This window comes from Xenopus laevis, chromosome 3L, assembly GCF_017654675.1.
Source record: "Xenopus laevis strain J_2021 chromosome 3L, Xenopus_laevis_v10.1, whole genome shotgun sequence".
NCBI lineage: Eukaryota > Metazoa > Chordata > Amphibia > Anura > Pipidae > Xenopus > Xenopus laevis.
Genome location: NC_054375.1, coordinates 87,950,409 through 87,976,388, shown reverse-complemented (window position 1 = coordinate 87,976,388; position 25,980 = coordinate 87,950,409). Strand labels below are relative to the sequence as shown.

General features: G+C 37.2%; 1 protein-coding gene across 1 annotated transcript in view; it reads left to right on the top strand.

The window, feature by feature from the left end:
• Positions 1-25,980, top strand: part of camk1d.S (calcium/calmodulin dependent protein kinase ID S homeolog) — a 147,623-nt gene that overhangs the window by 57,435 nt on the left and 64,208 nt on the right. Inside the window, 1 exon segment of the mRNA NM_001090721.1 lies at positions 2,356-2,487. Coding sequence (NP_001084190.1) covers positions 2,356-2,487 — 132 coding nt within the window.

Sequence of the window (25,980 nt, the reverse complement as noted above, 5' to 3'; positions counted from 1 at the left end):
TGTCTCTTTTAATAGCAATTAACCCTTGGCAATCCAGGGCCCCGAGTCCCTTTTGCGTATGAAAAGGACTGGGAACTGAGATTTACAGCGCAGTGCCTCCACGTATGGAACACTGAATAGCACACTGAATAGCACACTGAATAGCGCACTGAATAGCACACTGAATAGCACACTGAATAGCACACTTCAGGGGGGTTCCACTAGGAAAAATAAAACCCACAGTTTGTAAATGAAACAAATATAAACTTTATATAAAACAATAGTGAAAGAACTTGGGCAATCTAATACACAATGCACTCCTTCACTGGGGACATGTGGGACCTACCTAACTCACTATTAGGTACCTGTATGTTTCTCCAACACAGTCCTTTTTATTATCAAAGTCCCAATCCTCTGCAAGGGTTTAATAACCACACAGTTCAGTTCAATGGGATGTCCTTTCCCCAAAGCTCTTATACCCCAGGTAGCGCTACCTTTCCCAAAAGTACCTCTCCCTTTGGAACTTAGCAGCCGCTCTCACTTAGCACAAGACCTGTCCTCAAATTGGGGCCCCACACTTGTATCCTTGCCAGTATCCTCCCTTGTGTGGCTCCCTGACTGGGTTGCTCTCAGAGGCAGTCACACTGGAGATTACAGGCAGCTCTGCAGCAGGATCAATCTCATCAGTGGCACCTTTCTCCTCCTGAGTCTCTAGCAGCTTGGCATGGAAAGGATGGGCTCTCTCTGTACTTCTCGAGATACAGCAGCTTCTCTACACTGGACAGTCTTACACAAACTGGTTCTGGTTGGATGTTGCAGCATTCAACCCATGTTAAAGTGTTAAAGGAGAATTCAACCTGTGGGGGGGAAAAACCTGTACCCCCACCCCAGGTAGACCCCCTCCCTCCTCCCCCCAGGCTAACTACCCCCCCCCCCCGGGGAAATCGCCCATACTCCATACTTACCCCTCGCCGCAGATTCTTCCATCGGAGTTCCACACATCCATCTTCCGCGTCCTCTGTAAGCTGACTGGGAGATTGGAATTTCTGCGCATGTGCAGTTGGAGCAGTTTGCCGGTTTCCGACAACTGCACATGTGCAGAATTACGCGGATATTGCTGATCTCTCAGTCAGCTTACCAAGGAGCCGGAAGATGGATACGTGCAACTCCGCTGGAAGAATCTGTGGCGAGGGGTAAGTATGGAGCATTTCCCATGGGGGGGTAGTTAGCCTGGAAGGAGGGGGGTCTACCTGGGGTGGGGGGTTCGGGGGTTTTCCCCCACAGGTTGAATTCTCCTTTAAGCTCTGTTGGAGACCCTGTACAAATAGCTCTAAAGTCAGGCACTCCCTCTCTCCCAAGGATGCACTGGGGTGCCCAGCCAATCGGATGGCTCTCCAGTCTGTAACCGGGCTGGATGATGTCACAGACAGAAAAACAGGGGAAAGATTTCTCTGATCTTCTACAGAAGATTATAATTCATACTACTTTGCAGTGATTTTGCCAGTTTTCTATTCTTATATTTGGAAGCAGTCCCTTTGTGCAAGTATGTGATTTAGGGAGGGATATCAGGATAAGAGTTCTACTAGCAAGGACTAAGAACAATCTTTATGTTGTTTTGATTTGCATTGATACCAGAATACATTCTATAATTCTATAATTCTAATTCTATAATCTTAAACATAATTTTGGGAAGATGAGAATTCAATGGGACCACTAGACCTGCACTGCTAAAAGTGTGTTGTATAATGTATAATTCGTAGCCTAATTATTTGTTGACTTTTTGTTTAGTTCTTTAAAATACTTGCAGCAAATTCAATCCAGGGGTCTTGGAGCTTTTCCATACCTCTACTTGGTGGTACTGAGCAGAGCCAATTACAGCCACCACCACCACAATGTAGCCCTGGAAATGATGGCAGCTTCTAGTAGGTTAGACTACAATTTTTATCAAATAATTCATATCTTTTAAAATTATTTTCTTTTTCTCTGTAAAATAAAACTTACCATGGGCTTGATCAAGATATAATGAATGCATATTAGTGGCAAATAAACCTGTTGGGGTTATTTACATTTAAATGATATATACCTGAATTAAAGTATGTTGATCTAAATTAGGGAAAGACCCCTTATCCTAAAAACTCCACATCTCGAGCATTCTCAAATGGGCCACCGATATGTCTGCTTTCATTATATATATATATATACATATATATATATATATATATATATATATATATATATATATATTTAATTTAAGTCCTGTGAGTGCGTTTTTTTGATGCGCATATATATATTTATATATAGCTTCTATAGTTACACCTCTGTATGTATCAAGTGCCTTGAACTGCATCATAAACTTTAACTTCTGTTTTTTTGCAGGGGAGCGTTTTCTGAAGTAGTTTTAGCTGAAGAGAAGGCAACCGGTAAACTTTTTGCTGTGAAGTGCATTCCAAAGAAAGCCCTAAAAGGGAAGGAAAGCAGCATAGAGAATGAAATTGCTGTTCTAAGGAAGTAAGTCTTTAAATACTTTTACATATTATAATGCATAATATTTTTTCTTTTCTTTAAAGCTGTTTGCTCGTCAATATTTTCTGAATTTGGGTTAAAACAAATTTGCCAGTTAAAATTGTGCCAATAGCTCCATCCTTGATGTATAAATAAACGCCACAGCTTCCATTTCCCTTAGTTTTTAATATTGAAATGCTTCTGATATAAATCCTCAGGCGCAACTCAAGCCATTTAAACCATAATACAAGCATCTTGGACTAGTCCACACATTCTCCGCACTAACATGCTCCTTCTTTTTACAGGACTATTATACATACATACATACACATATATATATATATATATATATATATATATATATATATATATATATATATATATATATATATACCAATGTTTTATACACCAGCACTCCCTTTGATGTAAAACAAATAATCTTTTATTGCATCATTATCCAACATTTCGGTCCCTGTTGGGACCTTTTTCAAGGATGATACAAATAGTCCATGGGGCACATGGACTATTTTGGCGTTGCCTCCTAGTGTTGTGACTCCACAGTGTATGGTTTCTGTTGTGTGCATCTGGACAGTTGGATAACTTTTGCTGTAAATTATTAAGGTGTATTTAACTGGTATCAATCAGTACCTTTTTCTAATTATCATTAGTGGTAAATACCTTACTGATTCCTTCTGGAACTAATCATTACACACAGGGAAAGGAGTGGGAGGGAGGAAATAGGGGCACATGGACAGGAGAGAGAGGAAATAGGGGCACACAGGGAAAGGAAGGAAGTGGTTGCACACAGGGCACCAGACACAAAGGAAGAGTGGGACTGGGCCAATCAGGTTGGGAGGGCTGTGCCTATTAGAGTAGGGGGTGGGCTAGGACTATGGAGATTGAGGTGGGTTGGGCATATCAGGGTTGGGAAGAGAACGGACTGAGTCTATCAGGGTTGGGCTGCGCCTATGGAAATTGAAGGGGGCTGGGCCTATCAGAATTGGGGGCCTGCTGGGCAGCTTTATGTGCTGGGGGAATTCTTATCCGTGCTGCTCCATGGCACAGGCCAAATCGGTCCAATCGGCCTAAGGCCTGGCCCTGTTTGTGTGGCATAAACTTAGATTTGGGTAGACAGGTGTTTCTGACTTTATTATAACGTGAGGATTACATTAGATGAATTTGTATTAATCAGTTCTGTAAATGTCTCAAGTTCATTTCTGTAAGGAGGGTGTTATCAGAATTTTCTTAATTAATGGAACATTTAACTTCAAGATACAGGTCTGAATTTCTTGCTGCCATAGAAACTAACAAACGATAAGGGAATTTAAAACATACGTTTGTAATTAGTATCTTTGAGCCCTCTAAAAATACAGACAATTGGCAAAGAGCAACTAAAACACTTAAGTGGAGCAATAAAAGCTTTCCCTTTTCACTGCTATATGTTCTCCTAGTAATGTTCATGCATTTCTGTATGTACGACAACAGACATATTGTTGATCCCTAGCTTAGCCACTGCTTCACTCACATTGCTCATATGCTAGGAAAGAATAATTCAGCTCAACAGCAGCAGTGATTAAGATTGCAAATATTGAACCCCTTAAATTTCATAGATCGTACAGTCTGTGTTCTGCAGTACTTTTGGAGTGGTTGAAGGTAAACTTGTGGTTTGTAACTTTATACCACATAAAATACAATAAATGTGCTTTCTTTTTTGGGGGTCCTTACATGTCATACAATTCTGTGCATGCTGGGCATCAAACTGAACCGCTGATATTCATATTTATGATATGCTTTCTTGGTACATAATGACATGGTAGATAAAAAGCTGTCAAATACAAGCATTGAGATGATTTTTTTAATTATTTTATCAAAACAGCTAAAAAAAAAGCTTTGCTGGCTGCCGCTTAATAGTTTGGAGAAAAAAGAGACATATTTACCCATTTTAAATTTGGCACTGTGTGTACTTTGCAATAATATATGGTTTCCTGGGGATAACACATTTCTTGTGGCTTTATCCCAAAAAAATGCAGTAGCCGATGTCTCAACATGACTGATACATTGGTGAGCCTATGCATACTGGGCATCAAACTGTTTATTGGACCACTGGAATTCATATTGACAAGGGTGCCCAAACTTTTCCTTTCAACTGTAAAAATAACATAGATATATAATCCTATTTGTTACTTACTATAGAAGTAGAATAAAATAAGCTCAATCTATATAGTTAACTATATGTACCGAGAGCTCTCTCCTTTTCAGCACTAACCACTCCTCCATTCACTGCTGTAATTCTAGTGGCATTACATATTTCAGTTAGTTACGGGGGGCTTGGAAAAAGAAGGGGACCCACTAGAAACCAACAGCTCCCTATTTCTCTCTGCCCCTCATCCCCCCAACCTTCAAGATTGCTCACACTGGTACACAGGGGGAGAGGTTCAGGGGTAGTCTGTGGGTCTGGCTGTTTAGGGCTCCTCAGGTGTAGGTGGTGGAGGCTTTAAAGATGTGGGTGGCTTGGAGGACATTTTAGCCATAGTTAAGACTTTACCAAATTACATATATATATAGAGTGTTTAAGGTAACTCTTTCTATTTTAATTATAAATATAATTATCATCCTATATTTTTGTAATGATAAAACATCCACTTTAGTTGTACTTTATTATTTATTAATCTCAGTTGGACCTCACTGGGCTGAGGCACTGTACTGTTTTGTACCAGGGTTTTTAATTCCCTTCCGCTATAAAAATCGACATTTCCCATGTCTTCCTGAATGCCAGTAGAAACAATACTTGGAGTGTTATTTGACCAAAGAATAAGATTTCAATTAGACCCTGTTTCAGGACCTTGGCCACAGGGAAAATTGCCCATAGGAAACTCCACCCCCACTATTTTTTCCCTATGTTGTGTTTTCACAAAGCAGTTTTCATAAGACACGAGGAAAAATATTTGTCTGTGACCTTGAGTTGATAAGGGAGTGCTAACTTTCCACTCCTCCCTGTGTATCCCCAACTTCATTTTGAATTTCTAGCTTAAAAATATTTGCAAGATTTTAAAACTAGTAAAACCTACATGCTGGGTGTATGAAACAAGTCTACAAAATAAAGTGGAATAGGAAAGGTATTTGATCAAAGGTAAGTTAAAGTCTAAAATAAGAATATGATGATAAATGCTGTATTATGTATGTATTATTGGACCAGCCAAGAAGTTTAGCACACCTAAAACAAAAATGATCCTTGCCTTTAAAATTGTAAATCGGCACCCTGTCTCCTAATCTTGCTAAAGGACCAGGGAATCCCAGTTTAATGGTAGGGGTGTCAGTACGTTAGGTAAAACGGAGTGAATTCAGACGCTAAGAAAAAAACAGTAACTTGGTTCCCCGCCACTAACTTGCCAGAATTAGATTCAAGCTTGTGTTTTTGGATATTACTCTGCTGCACATGTGTGAGTCTAAGCCTGCCCTGTGAAAGGTAAGATAATGGTAAAGGGCTTCTTCTTGCCCCAGGCTAGTGTTTGTTTTTTCTAAAAGGGGAATCAGCCCAGGGAAAAATGTAATGATTGCATTCTCTAGGGGGGTTTCTGACATACTGGCATACCCCCCCCCCCAGTGAATAACGCTTTCCTTTTTGAGTCATTATTTGTTTATCAGTGCTGCTCAGTGTGCTCTGGGCTGTTAAGAAGCTAAGCTTTAGGGGTCCTCGGAAATCATCAAAGCATCTGTCATAGAAGCTGATGCTACAGGGCTGATTATCAATCAGTTTGTATGTAGAAAGTATGGATGCACCAAGTCCAGTATTCAGTTCAGGCTTTGGCCAGGATTTCAGCTGGATTCGACTGAATCTGAATCATTATTTTGCTCTTATGTGTTTGTATTTTTATTGTCAGTGTATATATTTTACAGCATATACTGTGTATTGTCAGTTGGTCCCTAATCATTGATCATTGAGAGCAGCCAAGAGCATGTGCTGGGAATAAGCAGAAAGGAAAATGGGAGCTACTGGAAGCAGCTTCTGAGTAGGGATACACCAAACCCTTCTTTTCAAATCCTCGAATCTTTGGGTAAGGATCCGAGCGGGATTCAAGTCTGAACCCTCACGCTGGGTGGAGATTGCTGACACACGATCTGAGTGGCAAATGTTTTCTATTATATAGGGTTTAGATTCAATCTGGATGAATCCTGCTACAAAAAAGGTTCAGATTTGACAAATCCCTAACCAGATTCAGTGTACCCCTACTTCTGAGGCAAAGCTCTTCACTGCTGTTAAAAACACACAGGGTCACTGTAGATTTCATCCAGCTCCCAACAATGGGAGTTTAGTTAAGTCACCCACAGCAGAATATTGGTGTACAAATGGTTGTGATTTCATTTCTGATCCATTGTTTGTTTTATTTAGACATCATGCTTTGCTTTCTTTTACTTACTTTTTACTTCCCTAAAAGTGTAAGCGGAATTGAAAATCTCAGTGCAACATTTGGTTTGTTTTCCTTTTGCACAAAGAAGTTTGACCAAATTGCTAAGACATTGTTTAAAGTATGCCTGAGAGTATCTGCAATTTTTGAAAAATTGCTTTGTGGTTTCTCAGTGGTTTCTGATCTGAAGGTCAGGGCTAGACAGACCTACCCTAAGATGTGATATATTTATTTTCTCTATTGGGTGCAAGAATTTAAGCTCCTGCGGTACTCTTTGGTTGGAGACTGTTCTGCTCTTGCCAGCAACTTGCACCTTCCTACTGTAGAGAAAAAAAAGAGAGGTGATCTGATGAAAATATTTAAATCTATCCTTGGAATTAAAGGGCAGACATTTAAACAGCATTCAGGAGAATTTAATTTTTACAGAGAAGAGGGATGGTTAGAACTAGAGGACACAATCTAAAGTTGAAGGTAGGAAAATGCTAATTAGTAATGATAATTTGCAAGGATATACACATTCATCAGATTTTAATTCACTAGGCATGTATCATTTCACACAATTTAGATGATAAAGGGTTTTGTTGCTTTACAGCTGACAAGGGGGAATTACTAAAACTCAAAATTTTCTGGTCTGGCTTTTTGGGGCAAAAACTAGAATTTTCGTGTAAATTTGTTTTAATCTTTTGAGATTTATTATATCCTGAAGCTGCAAAAAGCCGAAAAAGCTGGTGTATCTGTGCAGCAGCTATACATAATGACTCACCTAAAAAGACACAATAAACAAACAGATACATTCTTAGAACTCATAAATAGTTTACCAGTGAAATCCATGAAATTCCTTGTGTAAATGAACCCTCATGCTTCCTCCTTTGGGAGATCACATGGAAGGTGGCCCAATACTGTGTCAATGGCAGCTGTTTAACATTTGCTTTGTTTGTTAAGTAGATCAAGTTTTTAAGGTAAGTATTCGATTTTTACCGGTGAAAAATGGAGCTGCACAATCAATTCCTACACAGGTTGCTTTTATAATGCCATAATACTGATGCAGTGCTGTTATTAAAAATAAAACCTCATTCTCAGCCTGAAAACTATAGGCCGGTTAGCTTGACATCCGTGGTAGGAAAGCTTTTGAAGTGGATATTAAAGGCTTAGATACTGGAATATATGTTTAATATGGTTTTACACGTAACAAGTAATTGCCAGACTAATATAATTGCCTTCTGTAAGGAGGAAAGCAGAAACCTAGATATTGGGATGTGTGACTTGCTTACGTTTTAATAAAGCGTTTGATATAGTACCACACAGAAGGATTCGGATTAAATGTAAAAAAATTAAAGGTGTTTGGTGTTGATTAATGCAAGGTTATACACTTGGGAAAAGGAAAAAAAGTAATATAAATGCTAGTTATACCCTTAATGGAAGTGGGTTGGAGGTCTCCTTAATCCAGAAGAATTTGGGGATTTTTGTGGACAACAGGTTGTGTAAGTCTAGACTGTGTTGGTTAGTGTTTTCTAAAGCTAATTAAGTTATGTCTTGAATTAAAAAAAAGGGCATTGACTCGAAGATTAAAAACATAATTTTGCTCTTTAAAATGTAAATATTGTCCTGGACTGGTATTAAATCTGTTTTTTAAATGACAGGACTTTTAAACAATGTAGTACTTCCGGTATTTCAAATTGGTAATGTTGGGAGTTGTGCACATAGGTGAGGGCATAAGGCTGGCTGCCAGGAACAGCATGACTTAGTGACTCATGTCAGACTCCTGCCAGTGTTTACATATTCCATTCTAACCCGTTGGGAATGGTGTAAGCAGAAGTTAGGTTCCTTCCAATTAAAGGAAAACTATACCCCCCAAACAATGTAGGTCTCTACAAAAAGATATTGCCTAAAACAGCTCATATTTAAAATCCTGCTTCATGTAAATAAACCATTTTCATAATAATATACTTTTCTAGTAGTATGTGCCATTGGGTAATCATAAATAGAAAATTGCCATTTTAAAAAATAAGGGCCGCCCCCTGGGATCGTAGGATTCACTGTACTCACAAACATACCAACAAACCATACATGTTAGGTCACATGAGCCAATTAACAGACAGAGTTGTGACTTTTGCTTCCACACTTCTTCCTGTTACAGTTAGAGTTGTAGTATTTCTGGTCAGGTAATCTCTGAGACAGCACAGAGACCATCACAAAATGGTGGCTCAAGGCAAGAGATGTAAAAGGGCAATATTTACTTAAATATCTATTCCAGTTTGGTAAGATTCTTTAATATGCCACTTAATATGATATGAACTATCTGTTGCTTAAGTGTTCATTTTGGGGGTATAGTTATCCTTTAAGTTATTCATTTGAGCAGAGGTGCAGAGATGTCTAGGGACTTAAGTGATAATTGTATTACTTCCTACCACAATGTGCTCATAGGTATGGTTCTCCAGTTAAAAGGACATCTGAGATACACCTATTCTCCTTTATTTGTCTCCTGTACCCCACCACACATTAACTTTCCATGTGTGCTCATGAGGCATAGTAATTATGAGTTCTGAGATATATAATTTTTAAATACATTTTAGCAATACATCGCCTGTGTACCTAGTACAAAAGGCAATAAAATGACTTGACTTGGCTTAAACTTGTCATAATGTAATTGTAATAATTAAAATTTGGGGAGAAAAGTCAGTAAAAGAGAACTTTCTGAATAGCTTAAATAATAATTTATACATGGGAAATGTAAAGCCCTAAATGCTTATTGTAGAAGGTTGTAACTGTTTGGTTTGGTCTGAAGCTTAATGAAAATCTTTAGGTCTCAATTCTTGTGTGGTGAATTCTAAGCACAGCTCCTTATCCAGCTGACACTTTTCTTCCTGCTGTACCTGCACTTTACATGCCTGTTAAAAACCAATTTCAGGCAGGCTCAGATGCTTTTTAGTGACTAGTTGACAGCTCACTTAATGTTACCAAATAACGCAGTGCCTTATTAAGCCTGACCTTTCGTGACCAGTCTCTGATTACATTGCTCATTTATAATCACCAGTTGCATTCATTTGCTACTGTAATCCAGTGACCTTGACATCTCAGCGTAAGGGTATCTAAACCTTATTATACCAACAATTATTTGTTTCTGAAATCACTGTTGGAATATTCTTGCATGGCATGACATCTCTCTGTTATTTTATGAAAACAGTTTATTGCAGACATAGGTCAATATAATAACATTCTTACCATGCATAATATATTCAGTGAATGTAAAATACAAGTCTTGTAAATATATAAATCCATTTTTAGTACAACTATTAACATAAAGTCAAGACATGAATGGTAGCAGTGCAATTAACAGTCATGAAATGTGTGTACACTGGGGACCTAAATGAAACAGTTTACAGTAAATGTTGCTCTTTCATAGGTGTTCTGTGATTTTATATATAATGCCATCAGAAGCCATCGAAAAATATACAGTACCATCTTCTATTTACAATCCTCTTAAGATCCAGTAACCATAGATCCTATACCATCTATAATAAATTGTAATTCAGTGTGTAAGAACAAATGGCTCGTTAATTGCTTAACAAATAACCAAAATTGGCCCAAAATCCCAAATCCGTATTGTTCCCCCTCCAAAATATTTCAGGATCTCTTCAACCTCCCATACACAATAATGTCTCCATGTCTATACTTCCTGATGTCACCAATGGGGTGTTTCATGTGGTTGGCCTCCTCATAGAGGATTGACCGTCATTCGAAAGCAATGTTTTGTTTCACACATTTGAACAAAACGTTATCAATCCTCCAACATTTCCATGTATCCACAATATTTTAAAACAATATGAAACAGAAATAAATACTCAAATCCCAAAAATACATTAAAAACAACCTAAGATTAAAATTTATATTAAGACCCTGGGGGCACAGAGTTTTAACCTATGTATCCACAAACTTATGGTTTATGGATCACTAGATCTCCCCCCCCAGTGTGGTTTAACTATATCAATTTCAAACCACCATAAACCTAATGGACACTTGTGTTTCTCAAGGAAATGTTTAGATACTGTTTTTCATATACCTTAATTATGTTATTGACATGCTCCCCTATTCTTTCTTTTAGCCGTTTAATAGTTTTACCTATATGCTGGAGACAGTGGTGGATTAATAAGATTTAAGGCCCCTAGGCTACACTTTCCACAGCCTTCCCCCCTTCTAGGCTAAAGGGGTGGATTAATGCACAGTCAGTGAGTGACTCACTCTCTGGGGCAAATTCACTAAGAATCGAAGTTGCCGCACTTCGCCAGGCGAATTTTCGCCAGCGCTCCGCAAATTCACTAAAATGCGAAGTTGCGCACAGGGGTAGCGTAAGTTTGCGAAGTTGCGCTAGCGTTGATTCGATATATAAAGCGAAGTTGCGTTAGCGAAGGCTAATTTGCATACGGCGCGAAATTCAAATTTCAATGGAGGAACACGTATCTGCACTACAAATGCCTAGAAAACCTTCAAATCTGCCAATAAAATTTTTATTTTGCCCTACACATGTGCCCACTGTCTAGGTAAGTTGCCATGAGTCAGGAAAAGTAGGGGGGAGGAAGGGGAGCCCCAAAAAAATTTCGATCTTTTTCAGCCTATCAGCCATCATGTAGAAAACACGCCAGCGTTTTTTGGGACTTAGAAAAAATTTAGACTTTTTTTTTTAAACAATCCCTATCTACTCTATTGCACTTCGCCAGGTCTGAGGTGGCGAAGGAAGTCTAGCATAAAAGGTAGCGTTCGCTACACTGCGCAAGTTAGTGAATTTGCGTAGTTTCGTCGCTAGCGAAAATTCGCCTGGCGTAAGGTTGCGAAGTAACACTAGCGAAACTACGCCAGCGTTCGTTAGTGAATTTGCGCAGTAGCGAAAATGCCAAACGTTAGCGAAAAAACGCTAGCGTTCGGCGCTTCGCGCCTTAGTGAATTTGCCCCTCTGTCTTTATTTTTATTTAAGTCTGGTGGTCAGGGTCACAGCCTCATGGATGCACCTGGCGGTCCGATCGGATGCACTGTACCTGCTGGGAGAAGATTAGGCAGCAAGACAAGATACGCGCGTGGCATTCTTTAAGCTGCGACGGGTTTGGTGCTCTTGAAAGATCTCAATGTAGCCCAACTAGAAATTCATGCAAATGAAGGACCTTAACTCTACGCCTATAAATCCTGCAAACACATGCTGCCCCCTTTTTTCATGTATAGCTTCCCGTAACTTCCAGAGCTGTCTACGCCACCCAATTTTTTCAGGAATCGGATTTTCCGCTCTGTTCCCTGGACTCTCGTCACCCTTATGTATTGTCCCTATCTTGGAAGATTCCAAAAGATTTGTTGGCAAAAATTAGGTGTGTGCATGCAGAGAAGGAAGCAAAGTGCTAATGCGCAGCGCGGATTCGGTGGCTTCAGGAGAGTTTCTGCTTACATGTGACGTAACTTCCTGTGATGTAACAAACCCTGGAAATTTTTTGGCGGTGAGCTGCATTGAAATTACTAGCACAGACATTATATGAAGTTGACAGTTATGAACTTCCCATATGTGAGTAATTTAATTGCTTCTAATGTTTGCTCCTTTTGAATATGATGAAAAATCATGGTTAAAAAACAAATATTTGCATACCTTATATAAATGCATTCTATAGTCCTTTAAAGGGGTGATTAACTTTTAGTATGTTATAGAATTCTAAAAATCTTTTCAATTGCCCTTTCTTTTTTTATAGTTTTTGAATGTGTACCTTCTTCTAACGCTCTCCAGCTTCCCAAGGGGGGTCATAGACTCCATCTAAAACAAATGCTCTCTATTGTAATTGGTACTTTTGATTAGTAATCTTTCTATTCAGGCCCTCTCCAGTCTCTCATTCAAATCAGTGCATGGTTGGGCCCTACCAAACAAATCACAAAGGATAAAACATTAACTGGGTTAACTTGGTCAACTAGGTCAACTAGGTCACCAGGTATGTCCATGTACTATATGTTATGAATCAAAATTGCTTTATATTTACTTAACACTCTAGAATCATGTGATAGACATTAGGGTTGGGTTGTCGGAAAGTCTGCCAATCAGACCACACTTTGTCAAATTTTGAGTATCTGTGTTAGTTTCTGGCTGCCATAGACTCCATGGTTGCTCTAGAGTCAATTGCGGTTAATATTTGCTGAAAGTCCATCAGGACAGTAGTTTTTAGCAATCATAAGTGTTGTTGCATTAAAAATGCAGAACAGTAGTTTCTTCTCATATCTCGTGACTGTTTCTGGTAGGTTTAGTAACAAAGCTGCGTCTGGTGTGTGTGGGACATCATATTTTAGGTCAGCATTTACCAGAGTGAAAACTTTTTTCCATAGTTCCGCAACTGTGGGACAACACCACCACAAGTGTAATAATGTTCCTTGATGTCCGCATCCCCTCCAGCACATAGAAGAGTATGTCCCTGTTATTTTGTTTAGCTTTATTGGCGTGAGGTGACATCTGTATAGCAGTTTTTTGTATGCTTCTATATTGTTGGTGCATCTAGAAGCACCAAAGAGTGTTCGTTGAATCTCTTGCCATTTTTCAGGGGGTATCTCTATATTCAGGTCCTGTTCCCATTTAATCATATGTGGATGTTTATGGTCTGGTGGTAGTGTAAGTAGAAACGTGTAACAGTCTGATAGGACTCCTCTGGCTTGACCGCCTGTTTTGCTTAAATATTCAATCCTGGTTTTTTGACGTAAGGTTTTGTAGCTTGATGAGACCTTGCTTAGAAAGTGTGTGAGTCTGAGGTAAGTGTAATAGTCTTTCCCATGAAGTTGGTATTTTTCTTGTAGCTCTGTGAATTGTTTGTAGATATTTATCAGATACAAATCAGAAATTTCGGTAATTCCTCCTTGTATCCAATCTTGTAAATCCAGATCCAGCACCAAATATTTCACATTTAGCAGTGTTATGATTGGTGAAGGAAATTTTCCCATTTTTCCATTTTTGTTTAGAGAGTCCCACTGGGAAATCATGAATTTGGTTGTGGGTAGTAAGTTTACATTTTTTGGTCTGTTCTTGGACGGCAATCACAAGAATTGAGAAATGGTTATGTTGGGGAGGGTACAGTTCTCAATGTCTAACCAATTTTTATAGTCTGGGGGACTTTGCATTCTCACCCCGTCTCCATGAGAGAGGCTTTGTAATATTGTGTTAGATTGGGCAATCCTAGTCGAGGGCTTTTGTAACACTTTAGCTGAGATTCGTGGCCTCTTACCCCCCCAGATAAACATATTCAATTGTGACTAAAAGTGAATTTATAGGTGAACAAACCCCTTTAACTTAGCTTGGTCTTTGTTGACCTTGGTTATAGAATACATGTATTTTGCTCAATGAGATGTTGCCAGAATTGTTTCTAGTTTAAAGAAGTTGTAAAGTTCTTGTGTTGATACATCCTATGCTGTATATGATAAGGCACACACAAAATATTAATTGCTAAACATACATTAAGGGTAAGGCCAGACGAGGAGATTAGGGGAGATTTTGTCACCTGGCGACTTATCGCCACGTCTTTTGCGCGACTATCTCCCCGAACTGCCTCAGCGTCTTTTTCCCATAGGCTACAGCGCAAAATCGCCTGCGCTAATGCACACGTGGTGATGCGTTTTCACTGAGGCAATTTTGGGCGACTATTGAAAACGCATCGCCGCTATTTATTGAATGTCTATATAGTTTTGGAGTTTTAAACTATAATGATAATGAAGCCAATAGGTTACCGGTGACCAAACCACTAGTTCCATGCATTTGTTTGGGATTTCTAAAAGAATTGGAGGAAGAAATTTTCAAATTACCTGGGAGATCTAAACCTGCAAGAAAGTGATTAGTGTTGCATTAGATGTAGCGCTTTTGTTTAGCACTAATGTGAGTTAATGTTTTTTGACAAATCAGGAATGTGAATCCGCAGCATCAGCAAAACTGACGACTTTTTTAATTAGGATCACCCATTTCACAATTTAGGGTAATGGCACACTAATCTACTTAGAGAACTCAAAGTGATGTGTTTTTTAGTGGGCCGTAAATGTGGCATCAAAGCTTCCACTGCTACCCTCCGAAGACTTTAATGCAAAAATTCCTGAGGGTCCCTCATGTCAACCAATAGTAGTCCTGGCCTGGATGACTTTGCCCTAAAGGGGCACTCTGTACCATAGCCATAGAGGGTTATTATGTTATCTAAATCAGTTGACTATAAATTTAGTGTCATATTATGCCCAATTTTTAACCAAAAGATGTTTAACACTGATTTATATGTAACACTAATGCTGCTAAAATAAAATAGTGCTGCAACATGGAGATGTTTCAACAGTTTGATCAAACTTGTAATCAGATCAGGACCAAGTTTTTTTTGCACACAAAGTAAGGATTTTAAAGTGTGCCCCCCCAACCAAGTTCCTCACACTCAGCTATCATTAAACAAAACCAATACACATACACATACAATGGTAGATAGTAGATTGCACCCTGCGCTTCATATGTGTAATAATTTTTGAAGAAGCAGCAGGACAGGTAATTTATATAATAATTAATGGAAAGTGACACACCCACATGCATAAGTACCTAGGCATACAGATGGAGCATACACACATAAATAGTAGTCAAAAGAAGACTTCAAAAATAATTCAAGCCCAACTAACTGAAATGTCAGATATTCCAATAAGCTTGTTTTCCTTTTGATTAAGTAGGAAAGGCTCACAAACACACAATATTGACCCACTTAACCCAGGAAAAGTTTTCTATATTCCTCAACAATAATTAAAGACCAAGCATGGATGCTGATGGAGGTTTATTGGGGGCAATACATTGGGTGCATAACTTTATATGCATAATACAACTTCCTATCCATCAGAAACGGCAAAATAATAAATCGCACATCCAGAACTTTTTTTTCTCTTTACCAGAAAAAGATTCACTCCCATCACAGACTGTTCTACTATTCACAGACTTCAATTCTGGTTGATTAAAATGCCATAGTACAATACAATAAATTCACTCTCTTAACATGGATTTTATACACTAAAGCTGCCATGCTTCATGACTCAAAAAAAAAGTAAAATGATTAATCACTTTTTAAACAAAAAAAGATCATTTTTTATAGAGCTGTGTTCGGTGATAAATAAGATTTTTTTATTTTTAATTATTTTGAATCTCTCATTAGTTTTCCTGTATGTTGTTGGAGTGCATGTTTACATTAATGATAATTATGATTAATGGGTATGTTATTCTTCATTTGAAATACCTACAAAATTTATTCACACTTTATTAAGAATGCAAATTTACTTTCGTAGGAGTTTGTCAAAGAAATGCATCTAAATGGATAATCAAGCATGCAGTAAGCACTTTCAATTTTAGCCTTAAGCAAATGCTGACATAGAGTAAAAGGAGACTTTTACTCCTTTGATGTTACAGACATATAAGAACCCTTCTTGAACCTGCTTAATTATGCTTGCAATGACTTGGAAAATTTGCAATAATATAAACAAACATGAGACTACTTTTACAGTATTTTGTGTCCTATTTCTATTTATGGATGTCATACTAGGACAATTCTTTCCACTTCCATTTAACTGTGCATATAAGGAGAAATAAGGGATGAACTTAGGTGGCATATAACAAAAATCAAGGTTCAGGATATACTGTAGGTTTTAAGGATGTTGCTTTTGTTTCTCGAGAATACCAAAAATAATAAGATTCAGAGTTTTGCAGTAAGTCCTTCTGAATGGTGATACAATGAATTCAATTAATTAGAAAACATGTCAGTTTCCTGAAATTAACTATGTAATTTTTTAGCGTTCACTTAGCAGTCCAGAGACAACCAAAGACCTATCCACCAATCAAAGACCCTGCCCCACACCCTGCTATGTACATAGATGAACAGGACTGTCTCAACAAAATATGGGTGCTAAGGGCAAATTGAAACCATTGCATTTGCTCATTGTCAACTTTTTAGGCCATTTGCCACACCTTTTAGCCCTAGAATTCCTAGTAAGATCACTTCAGAAAAAGGATAACAATCACTAACCTCGGACATGCCAGTAAGACCACTACATAATATGAATAATGAACAAATTAACCCCATCCATGCCAGTAGATCACTGCAGAATTGGACTGAGCACATTAAGCCAATATATGCCAAGAAAATCACTGCAGAAAGGGACACTAAGCATGTTTACCCCAAACAAAGCAATAATCACTGCAGAAAATAATTGAGTAACCTAAGGCATGCTAGTAATATTACTGCAGAAAATAAACACATTAACCCTGCACAACTTGCCCAGATATAAGCAGAATGCCTCTAACTTTTCTTCTTTCTAGACTCCTGTACAGCTTGCTCTGCTTCTTGCAGCTTGAAATGCCAATATACAAATTAAAAATAGCGTTACACCTCCTACATTAGGACTGCAAGTGAATGGTCCATGGGGCCATGCAAAGGGGGCTGGCGGGGTCCACAGTGTGGGGGGGGGACAGGGCAACAGATGAGGTAGCGAGACGGTCAATAGGCAGTTGATGGGGCCCAATATAGGGGGGCTTTATCAGTGGGCAGCTGACAGGGCCACAAAAAAAGGGAGGCAGGCAGCAGGACCAGTAGTGAGTGAGGCCCAGCAGGATCGGAGGACCACCAAAATATTTTTTGGTATCCCAGTGGGCCAGTCTAACCCTAAATTTATTTACTGTGTATATAGGATAATGATTGAAAAAGTGTAATCACTAATCCTAGATATGCACTTTCAATGCACTTTCTATTTCTTAAAATGTATTAATTTGAGTGCAACATATGTTTGGCTAAATTCAAGAAAGACTTTATTAACAAATGTATTTTCATGTATTTGTTTATTAAAGTGCTACATGCTGCATTACCTCTGAATATACAGGTGTTATTATCCTGTGTGACAATGAATTATATTAATTGGTCCATCAGAAACCCCAGGAGGAATAAAGTAACGGAAAGGGAAAGCACAGGATTATTAATCTGTGGAGAACATGCTATTTTAATTCAAATCACAATGTGAATTATCGTCATCAAAAAGAATTGAAGGTTCCTTAAGTTTGAATGATTCGCAAGTTATGAGGGGATAATGAATAAAATAAGGGGCAACCACGTGCAGCAATATGGCTTTCCTGAATGCAGGTAGCACTGTATTCATTGGAGAAATGCAGGTCCATTCTGGAACGGAAAGACCTGCACTGGTGCTTAGGGGAAAGGGTGCAAAAACCTTGGAGGGTTGCCCTGCACTTTATAAATTAGTCTTTTTATGTCCTTGTATAATACTATATGTAAAAGTTTCCCAGTCTGTCTGAAATAATCGATAGCAAATCTTGGCTAACTAGTAAACTGTAGTATGTTTACAGTAGATGCAGATGGAGCAGGTTCAGCTGAAGAATCTAAATATTCACACTGTTTGTACATAAACATAAATTCTGTTGTGTACATTGTATGAAAAATATGTCGATCCTGCTTGTCTGTGCATTTAATGAATGGATACTTGATTTTAATTTTGTGTCTAGATTTAGAATTTTTTGAAATTATACTTAGCATTTTCAAATATATACATTAAACAAACCAAAACCTACCTAAAACATCTTTCAAACTTTGTAAATTCTAATAATTCTGCTTTACAATTCTAATATAGAAGTTGTTCAGTGTTTTACAGGTACATGGATGAACTAGTATATCCTGTATTAAATCAAATGATGTTAGTAATTATAGCCATCAGTGGATTTTTTATCCTTTTATACTTCCACAATTGGAAAACTTCTATCGCATACAATAAAGAAGGGGAAGTGGCACTCCCTCTGTAGCAGTAACATTTTTAAAATATTCTGCCTCTGTATTTTAAGGGCAGAATGACCTTTTGTCTCTCTTGGGGATGGTAGTCTTCTGTGATGGGGAAAGTTAAATGCAGTATTTAAGCATACTTGCAGCCTGTCTGTCAACCTAGCTTTAATATTATGTGAAAAAATTTAATAAACTTCTATGTTTATGAGAGCTCTGTCACATGCTGTTTTGTTGCCTATGATGATAAATACTATAAAATGTAGCATCCAATTGCAATACACCTCTTTAAGGAATCTAGTGAAACAGGAATTCTACTCAATTAAGAGGTATATGGTCCTTACATTTGTTAAAATTCATATACATTTATGTTATTCATTTCCTGTTTCCTTAAAGCTTCATAGAAATTTATGTATAACTACATGACTAGACTAAAAAAAAAAATCACTTTTCCCATGCCATTTCTCTTCTTTATCCACCAAAAGAGGTACGATTAGTTGGAATTATTACAATGTTCTTCCAAGAAAAGTGCACTTAATGGTTGTACTCAAAGATGATAGACATGACATGTCTGATGGCCACCACTCTACCGTGTGGTGTATTTGTTCATTTCAGCATATTGATGAGAAGAGGGGAGCAGCTGTCAGTCAGTGTTTTTATTTGTTTTTCATTTCACTCAAGTGATGAGATATTACCTTACATATGTAATAAAGGATTATTGCTCATGGTTTGTTCACTAGGGACGTGTCTGTGATACCATATCTGAGTGTCTGAGTGAGTGAGTGAGTGAGTGACTATACATATCATCACAAAGGAGATTTCTCATTATGTTACATATCATAAATAACTAAGCATACAAAATCTCCTCCTGCTTTGTTCTATTAAGGCTTTACAGGCTCTGTTTCTATTATGCATAAAATGTTATAGTTCTCAAACTATATGAGCATAGTCTTCCTTATCCCCTATAGTCCTACTACAGAGTCATAATTTACTTAAACAAAAGGGCTCATGACCTGAAGTCATTGAAGAAGTAGTTATCCAAATGTGCCTGGTAATGGAATTATACAGGCAAAGCTACAACCAGATCATCCCTCTATGTATGTTTGCATCCTGTATAGAAGATACAATAAAACTATGGCAGAAAAATTGTACTCGATACTAAGCTTTGTTCAGATGAGAAATATACAGTTGCCCTCAAATGACCCACCTATGTTGCTGCATATTTAATAATTAAGAAAATTAGATAAATTAAACTTATTCTGAACAGAGGACAAAAGTGTCTTATTAAAACTGAGTTTATTGAAACACTTTGGATATTTTGGGCAGACTGATGCAAGGCCAGCCCGAAAGACACATACAAGATAGCCCTAGCTGTTGTTTATAGGACTGCAGATCTGAGCCTCTAATAATATTTTCTCTTGTGTTTGGTATCAGGATCTACATTAGATTACTCTTATACCAAAAACCCACCCGCCTTGTTCTCAGCTCCATTCTAAAACATCTTCTGCAAGTTGGGGACCAGTTGTTATCTCTGTCCTAGGCTAAAGTTATATTGCATTACCCGGTATTCCCTGAAAACTTCCAGCATTATCCAACAGATCAGGCAGCAAATCCCTGCAATCTCAGTTTCATTACCTCTTTGACTAGCATTGAATAATACAAATAATCCTTGACATGGGCAGAGACAAATACCTGCCTCATTCCCCCCAAATTGGCATGATGGGTACGCTGGATTGCATGCTCCAACTAATGTAACATAACAGAGACCAGCACTCTTAGAGAGGAAAACCATCAACCAAGTTCCACTGACCAGCTTTGGGCTTGGTAAAATCCACACTGTCAACCAACTATCCTCATTGCCAGGGACCCACCACCCAGTTGTGACAACAGGCTATCCTCCTCTCTGCTTACTCACCATACCACGTCGACTTAACCTGTATCCCACTAACCCCGGCCACAATTGTGACAACTAGCACAAAGGATTAATCCAAGGGTTGGGACTCCTTTTTCTCTATCCAAAATGGATGCCCTTCCTAATTGTTGCTGCTTCAAGTTCAATAAACTCCACCCCCACTACTTAACTAATCCCAACTAATAACCCCTGCCTGGCAGCTTTGCCCTGCCCCGTTATAATCCCTCAAACAGCATACAATGTCCCGGGCTTCCCTTTCTCACCTATTAGCATTTGTCATCTGATCATTTTAGCTCACTATTTGACATTTCTAAAAGGATGGCTTTGTAAAACTGATATTTTTTGAAGAACAAAAAAGAGATGGGTGATAAAAAGGTTGGTAGGATATATGCCTAAAATTAATAAAGCAAAATAATCCTATTAGTTGTTTATAATTTTGTAACTATTGGGCCAAAATGAATTAGTGAAATTAAAAATTGTGAAACATTTGTTTAGAATAATGAACAGCTTTTCAGACTTATTCCATAGTTTGAGAATGCTAATGTAGAGATAGGGTTCCTAATGTAGAGATAGGGTTGCCATCTTTCCCCACCTCTAAGTCTGGGTAGGGAGCAGGCAGTGACATCACAGGGTGGTGCTAAAACATGGCAATCTGTGATTGGCTGATCACTGCATCAATCTCTGAAAATTCTGACTGATTTTTCTAATTTGGAAAACCTGGTAAGCAGCCCTTCCAAAACCCATATTTCCCAAATATTTTTTGTTGGCGCGCTTCATGTCCTGCACTTATTCATAAGCATAAAAAAAAGAATGCAGGACACGAAAAACGTCAAGCATTTATATTTTTTAAATGTTCCAATAAAGATTCTTCTTTTTAACTGTTAATCCGGGTCAGTGGTCTGTATAACATATTAAGTAGTATATTAAATAATCTTGCCAAACTGGAATATAAATTTAAGTAAATATTGCCCTTATACATCTTTTACCTTAAGCCACTATTTTGTGATGGTCTCTGTGCTGCGTCACAGATCATCTGACATAACTCTCTGTTAATTGGCTCATGTGACCTAACATGTATGGTTTGTTTGTGTGCACCATGAATCGTAGGATCCCAGGGGGCAGGCCTTAGTCCATAAAATGACACATACTGCCAAGAAAAGTATATTATGAAAATGGTTTATTTGCATGAAACAGGGTTGAGCTGCAATATATTTTTATAGACACCTTCATTGTTAGGGGGTACAGTTTTCCTTTAAAACAGTAGCTAACAAAGGACAGACATACTTGTATTATATATAGAGCATTTCATAATATATATATACACGTTACACTGATCTATGGAAATAAAATATTTGCTGATATGTTCATTTGCTTGTCAATTAGCCCAGAGTAATTTTCTTATTAAGCACATTGTCTTGCAAACATTGGGATTTCAACTTCATCTCCCAGGCAACATTGCTATTCTGTACTTTAGTAAAAATATTATGAGGTCAAATGTGTCTAAGACAGAGAAAGGTAACACTCCCAAACACAGAAATTATACATTCTAAGAGATGCCTTGCTTGTTACTATGGAAATATGCAATTATTAACCTGAAACTATAAAAATACATTTATTTTTTTGAGAATAAAGTTTTAAACAGTAGGGTGAATTATTTTCAAGGCACTCAGTGTAATAAAAATCATTATAAAATCATGATTGTATCCCAAGCACCATAGTACAAAATCCTGAACTTGAGTTAGAATTCCAATCAAATTAGGTAATCCAGTGATATGTATGAAATAATTGTACTTATTGGTATTTGTATGTGGCCTACATCTACTATTTATCACTACACAAATAATTTGATGTAAATATTTTGACTAAATACAGGTATGTGAGCCAATATCTGGAAAGCTCCAAAACACAGAAACGTGATTTGCCTTGATGCCCTGTTTAAACGACCTTTCTTTTTGATAAATTACTTTTTCTAAGTAATAATAAACCAGTTCTTTGTCACCGAGGTAGCATAAATCTATGCTGGGTGTTTTATTGTTTTAGTAGCCTAAAGGCATGGCTCTTAACATTCTGGAAATATTCATCATCCAGAAATAAAATATTATCAACAATATTGGTGCACAATAAATTAAAGAAAAGAAGAATGTACATACGATGGAAATTAACACATGAACCGTTAAACAAATTACATCTTCCAGAAATATATAAAAATAAAATCATTGATGCTTCCAAGCAGATATGTATTTATGTTAAAGAACTTAAAAACTAGTATTAGATGTTCTAGTCAGCTGCTAATGGTTCAAAAGATGCATCATGCAACTGGTTTCTTACTGAGCCTGGAGCGCTTTTCTGGGCCCTGGGCTTTTGAGTTGGCATCTACAGAGGTCCAATCAGTAGATAAGAGTAACTGTAAATATGGCACACAGGAAGCATAATCAAAGTTGAGGCCAGTTTTCAGGGCAAGCTGCAAATGTCCAAGGTCCAAGTAGAGGTCAGGGCAGATGACAGATAGCAAGGGTCAAAAACAAGAAATCATGTATAAAAATAGAAATCATATATAACAATAGAAGATTGCAGATACCAAGTTTGGTTAAGCACATATATTTTTAGGCACCGTTATTGTCAAATTGTAGCAACACACTAGAAGAGACATGATGTATGCACAGGCCAGTAAGGAAGCGTGTTTGCACAAGCACCACCAAGCCAGTAAAGTGGTCAAATTTAGAACTGTAATAAAGAAAAAAAAAGATTGGGAAGCTTAAGCTAGAAGTCAAAAAAAGAATATGCTGCCTATTAACAACGACATTGATGTATCTAATTAGTTAGCATTTTTTCCTCTGAAAATGAATTTTCATCAGACAAGCATTCCAGAATATTTATAATAAACCTTTATGGTATAAATATACCCATAACACCTATTTTTCCACTATAAGCTGTATCTTCATCTTCTTTTAGAGTTGTTTCAGAACCTCAACATATGAGAAATAATACCCAGAGCCTGGTTATAAAACCCACAGATCAATTATTTGTTTCAATAATAAACAAAAGACTTCTAGGAGACAAAGGGCAAACAAACACCCAACTACAAAAAATAAAATGGAATTAAAAGTTGGTATATAAGTTAACCTAAAATTTAATAAACTATGGTTTGCATGTGACCCCTGTTAAAGGAAAACTATACCCCCCAAACAATGTAGGTCTCTAATAAAAGATACTGAGTAAAACAGCTCATGTGTAAAACCCTGCTTCATGTAAATGAACCATTATCATAATAATATACTTTTTTAGTAGTATGTGCCATTGGGTAATCATAAATAGAAAATTGCCATTTTAAAAAATAAGGGCCGCCCCCTGAGATCGTAAGATTCACTGTGCACACATACAAACCACATGTAAGGTCACATGAGCCAATTAACAGACAGAGTTCTGCCTTTTGCTTCCTCACTTCTTCCTGTTACAGTTAGTGTTGTAGTATTTCTGGTCAGGTGATCTCTGAGGCAGCACAGATAGAGTCACGAAATGGCGGTTCAAGGCAAGAGATGTAAAAGGGCAATATTTATGTAAATATATATTCCAGTTTGGTAAGATTCTTTAATATGTCATCCAATTTGATATAAACTATCTGTTGCTTAAGTATTCATTTTGGGGGTATAGTTTTCCTTTAATAGAATGTTATTTCAACCTTTTTGAAAATATTATCTTATAAATAACATTTCATGTTAAAATGCTCCAAGGTATTTAGAGATTTACTTTAAATAGCCTGTAACCAGTAATCTAATAAAAAATAGTTAATTAGTCAAGCTGAGGGTCAATTTGACTAAAGATTTGAACATCTATTTAACTGGGTATTTCTACAAACCATCTAAAATCATGTAACCCCTATCAAGTTATAAACATTGGGGGTACAAGAAACAAAATTACCTTGAATCAAAGGTGATAGTAAAAGTAATAATTAGTAAAATTATTTGAGCTCTTTACTATGAATGTAGACATGAGAACATTATGTGAAAAAAGATTTAGATGACAACGTAAAAACAATATTTTTCATCAGGTATATCTAGTATAGGTAAATCTAAAAACAACTGGACTTGAATGAAATATCTTCATAGTCATTTTTCATCTGGGATTCTTACCCTGTGTGTCGGGACATATTAGAGTAGCCCACCATGATCTCTTTAATATCAAATGTCTTTCTTAAAAAGAAAATATTAATTAAAACAAAATGCATAACTGGTTGTAAACAGTTTTTAGGGGTCATGAAGATGATTTTGCAATGTAATTTAGGCTTCTTGGGAAAATAAAGTATAAAATCATAATGATCAGAAATTTGCACACAACACACTTTGAAAATGATCATTTTATGATTTTACATTTTATGATTTTTGGTCAGTTACAAAACATTTCACTTTGAATCACTATTCACTAATAACTGTTGTATTGTTTGTTTGGTTTTTTATTCTAAATGTCCACTCTTCATTTTCATCATGTCTCTACATCTCACTTTTGGCTGGGTGGAGTTGCTCAGTGATAGTGATCTTTTATATGGTTACATGTTACAAGTCCTTCATTCTTTATTGAACCCCAAAATTAAATCAGTGGTCTAAATAATGTATTGTTGAATGAAAGCTGGCATATGAGGGATTTTAGCCTTCTGGTTTATTGAATCTTTGGATATCTCGTATATATTAAAAAAAAACATAGGGCCTAAGCATTCCACATAGCAGAAACCATACCAGTTCTGTATGCACTGTTGATGCTACAGTGGATCTGACCTCGGTGTCAACAGAAAAGTTGATGCTTTGGCAGTTTATTTTTATGAAACATCTTTACAAATGTATGTTGTTTTATTACTTCAATATATAAAAATAATAAAAGGTAATAGAGCATAATTAATGTAGCATGACTGCAATATAAATTAAATGAATCAATGGAAGTAATTTCTAACTTCTTTTTTAGTAATATATTTAATGAGCTGTTATTTAAGGTGAAAATAAAACCTTGTAGAAGGGATGCAGAATTTTCTGTGCAACTATAATCCATTTCAACCAGATTAAGTGGAATGCCAATACCATTTGCACCCTATAGCAATTACAAAAGTGGTGCTTAGCAGATATGACATACCTAAATCAGCACTGGTAAACCCAATTATTTTCTTAAGTCATAATTAGTTAAATGGAGATCACATGTGTTCAGTATAGGGGTTATAGTATTGTAACCCATTTTTGGCCACCCCCCTGATGCCAAGGTGGTACATCACATAATTCTTACCAATGCAGGTCCTGAGTCCCCTTTGCTAAGGTACTGGGAAACTCCTCTCTGGCAGTGCCTCCACCTAATGGGGTCCCGGAATACACCTGAGGATAGTCCCATTAGGAAACAAATCAATCATACACTTTATTAT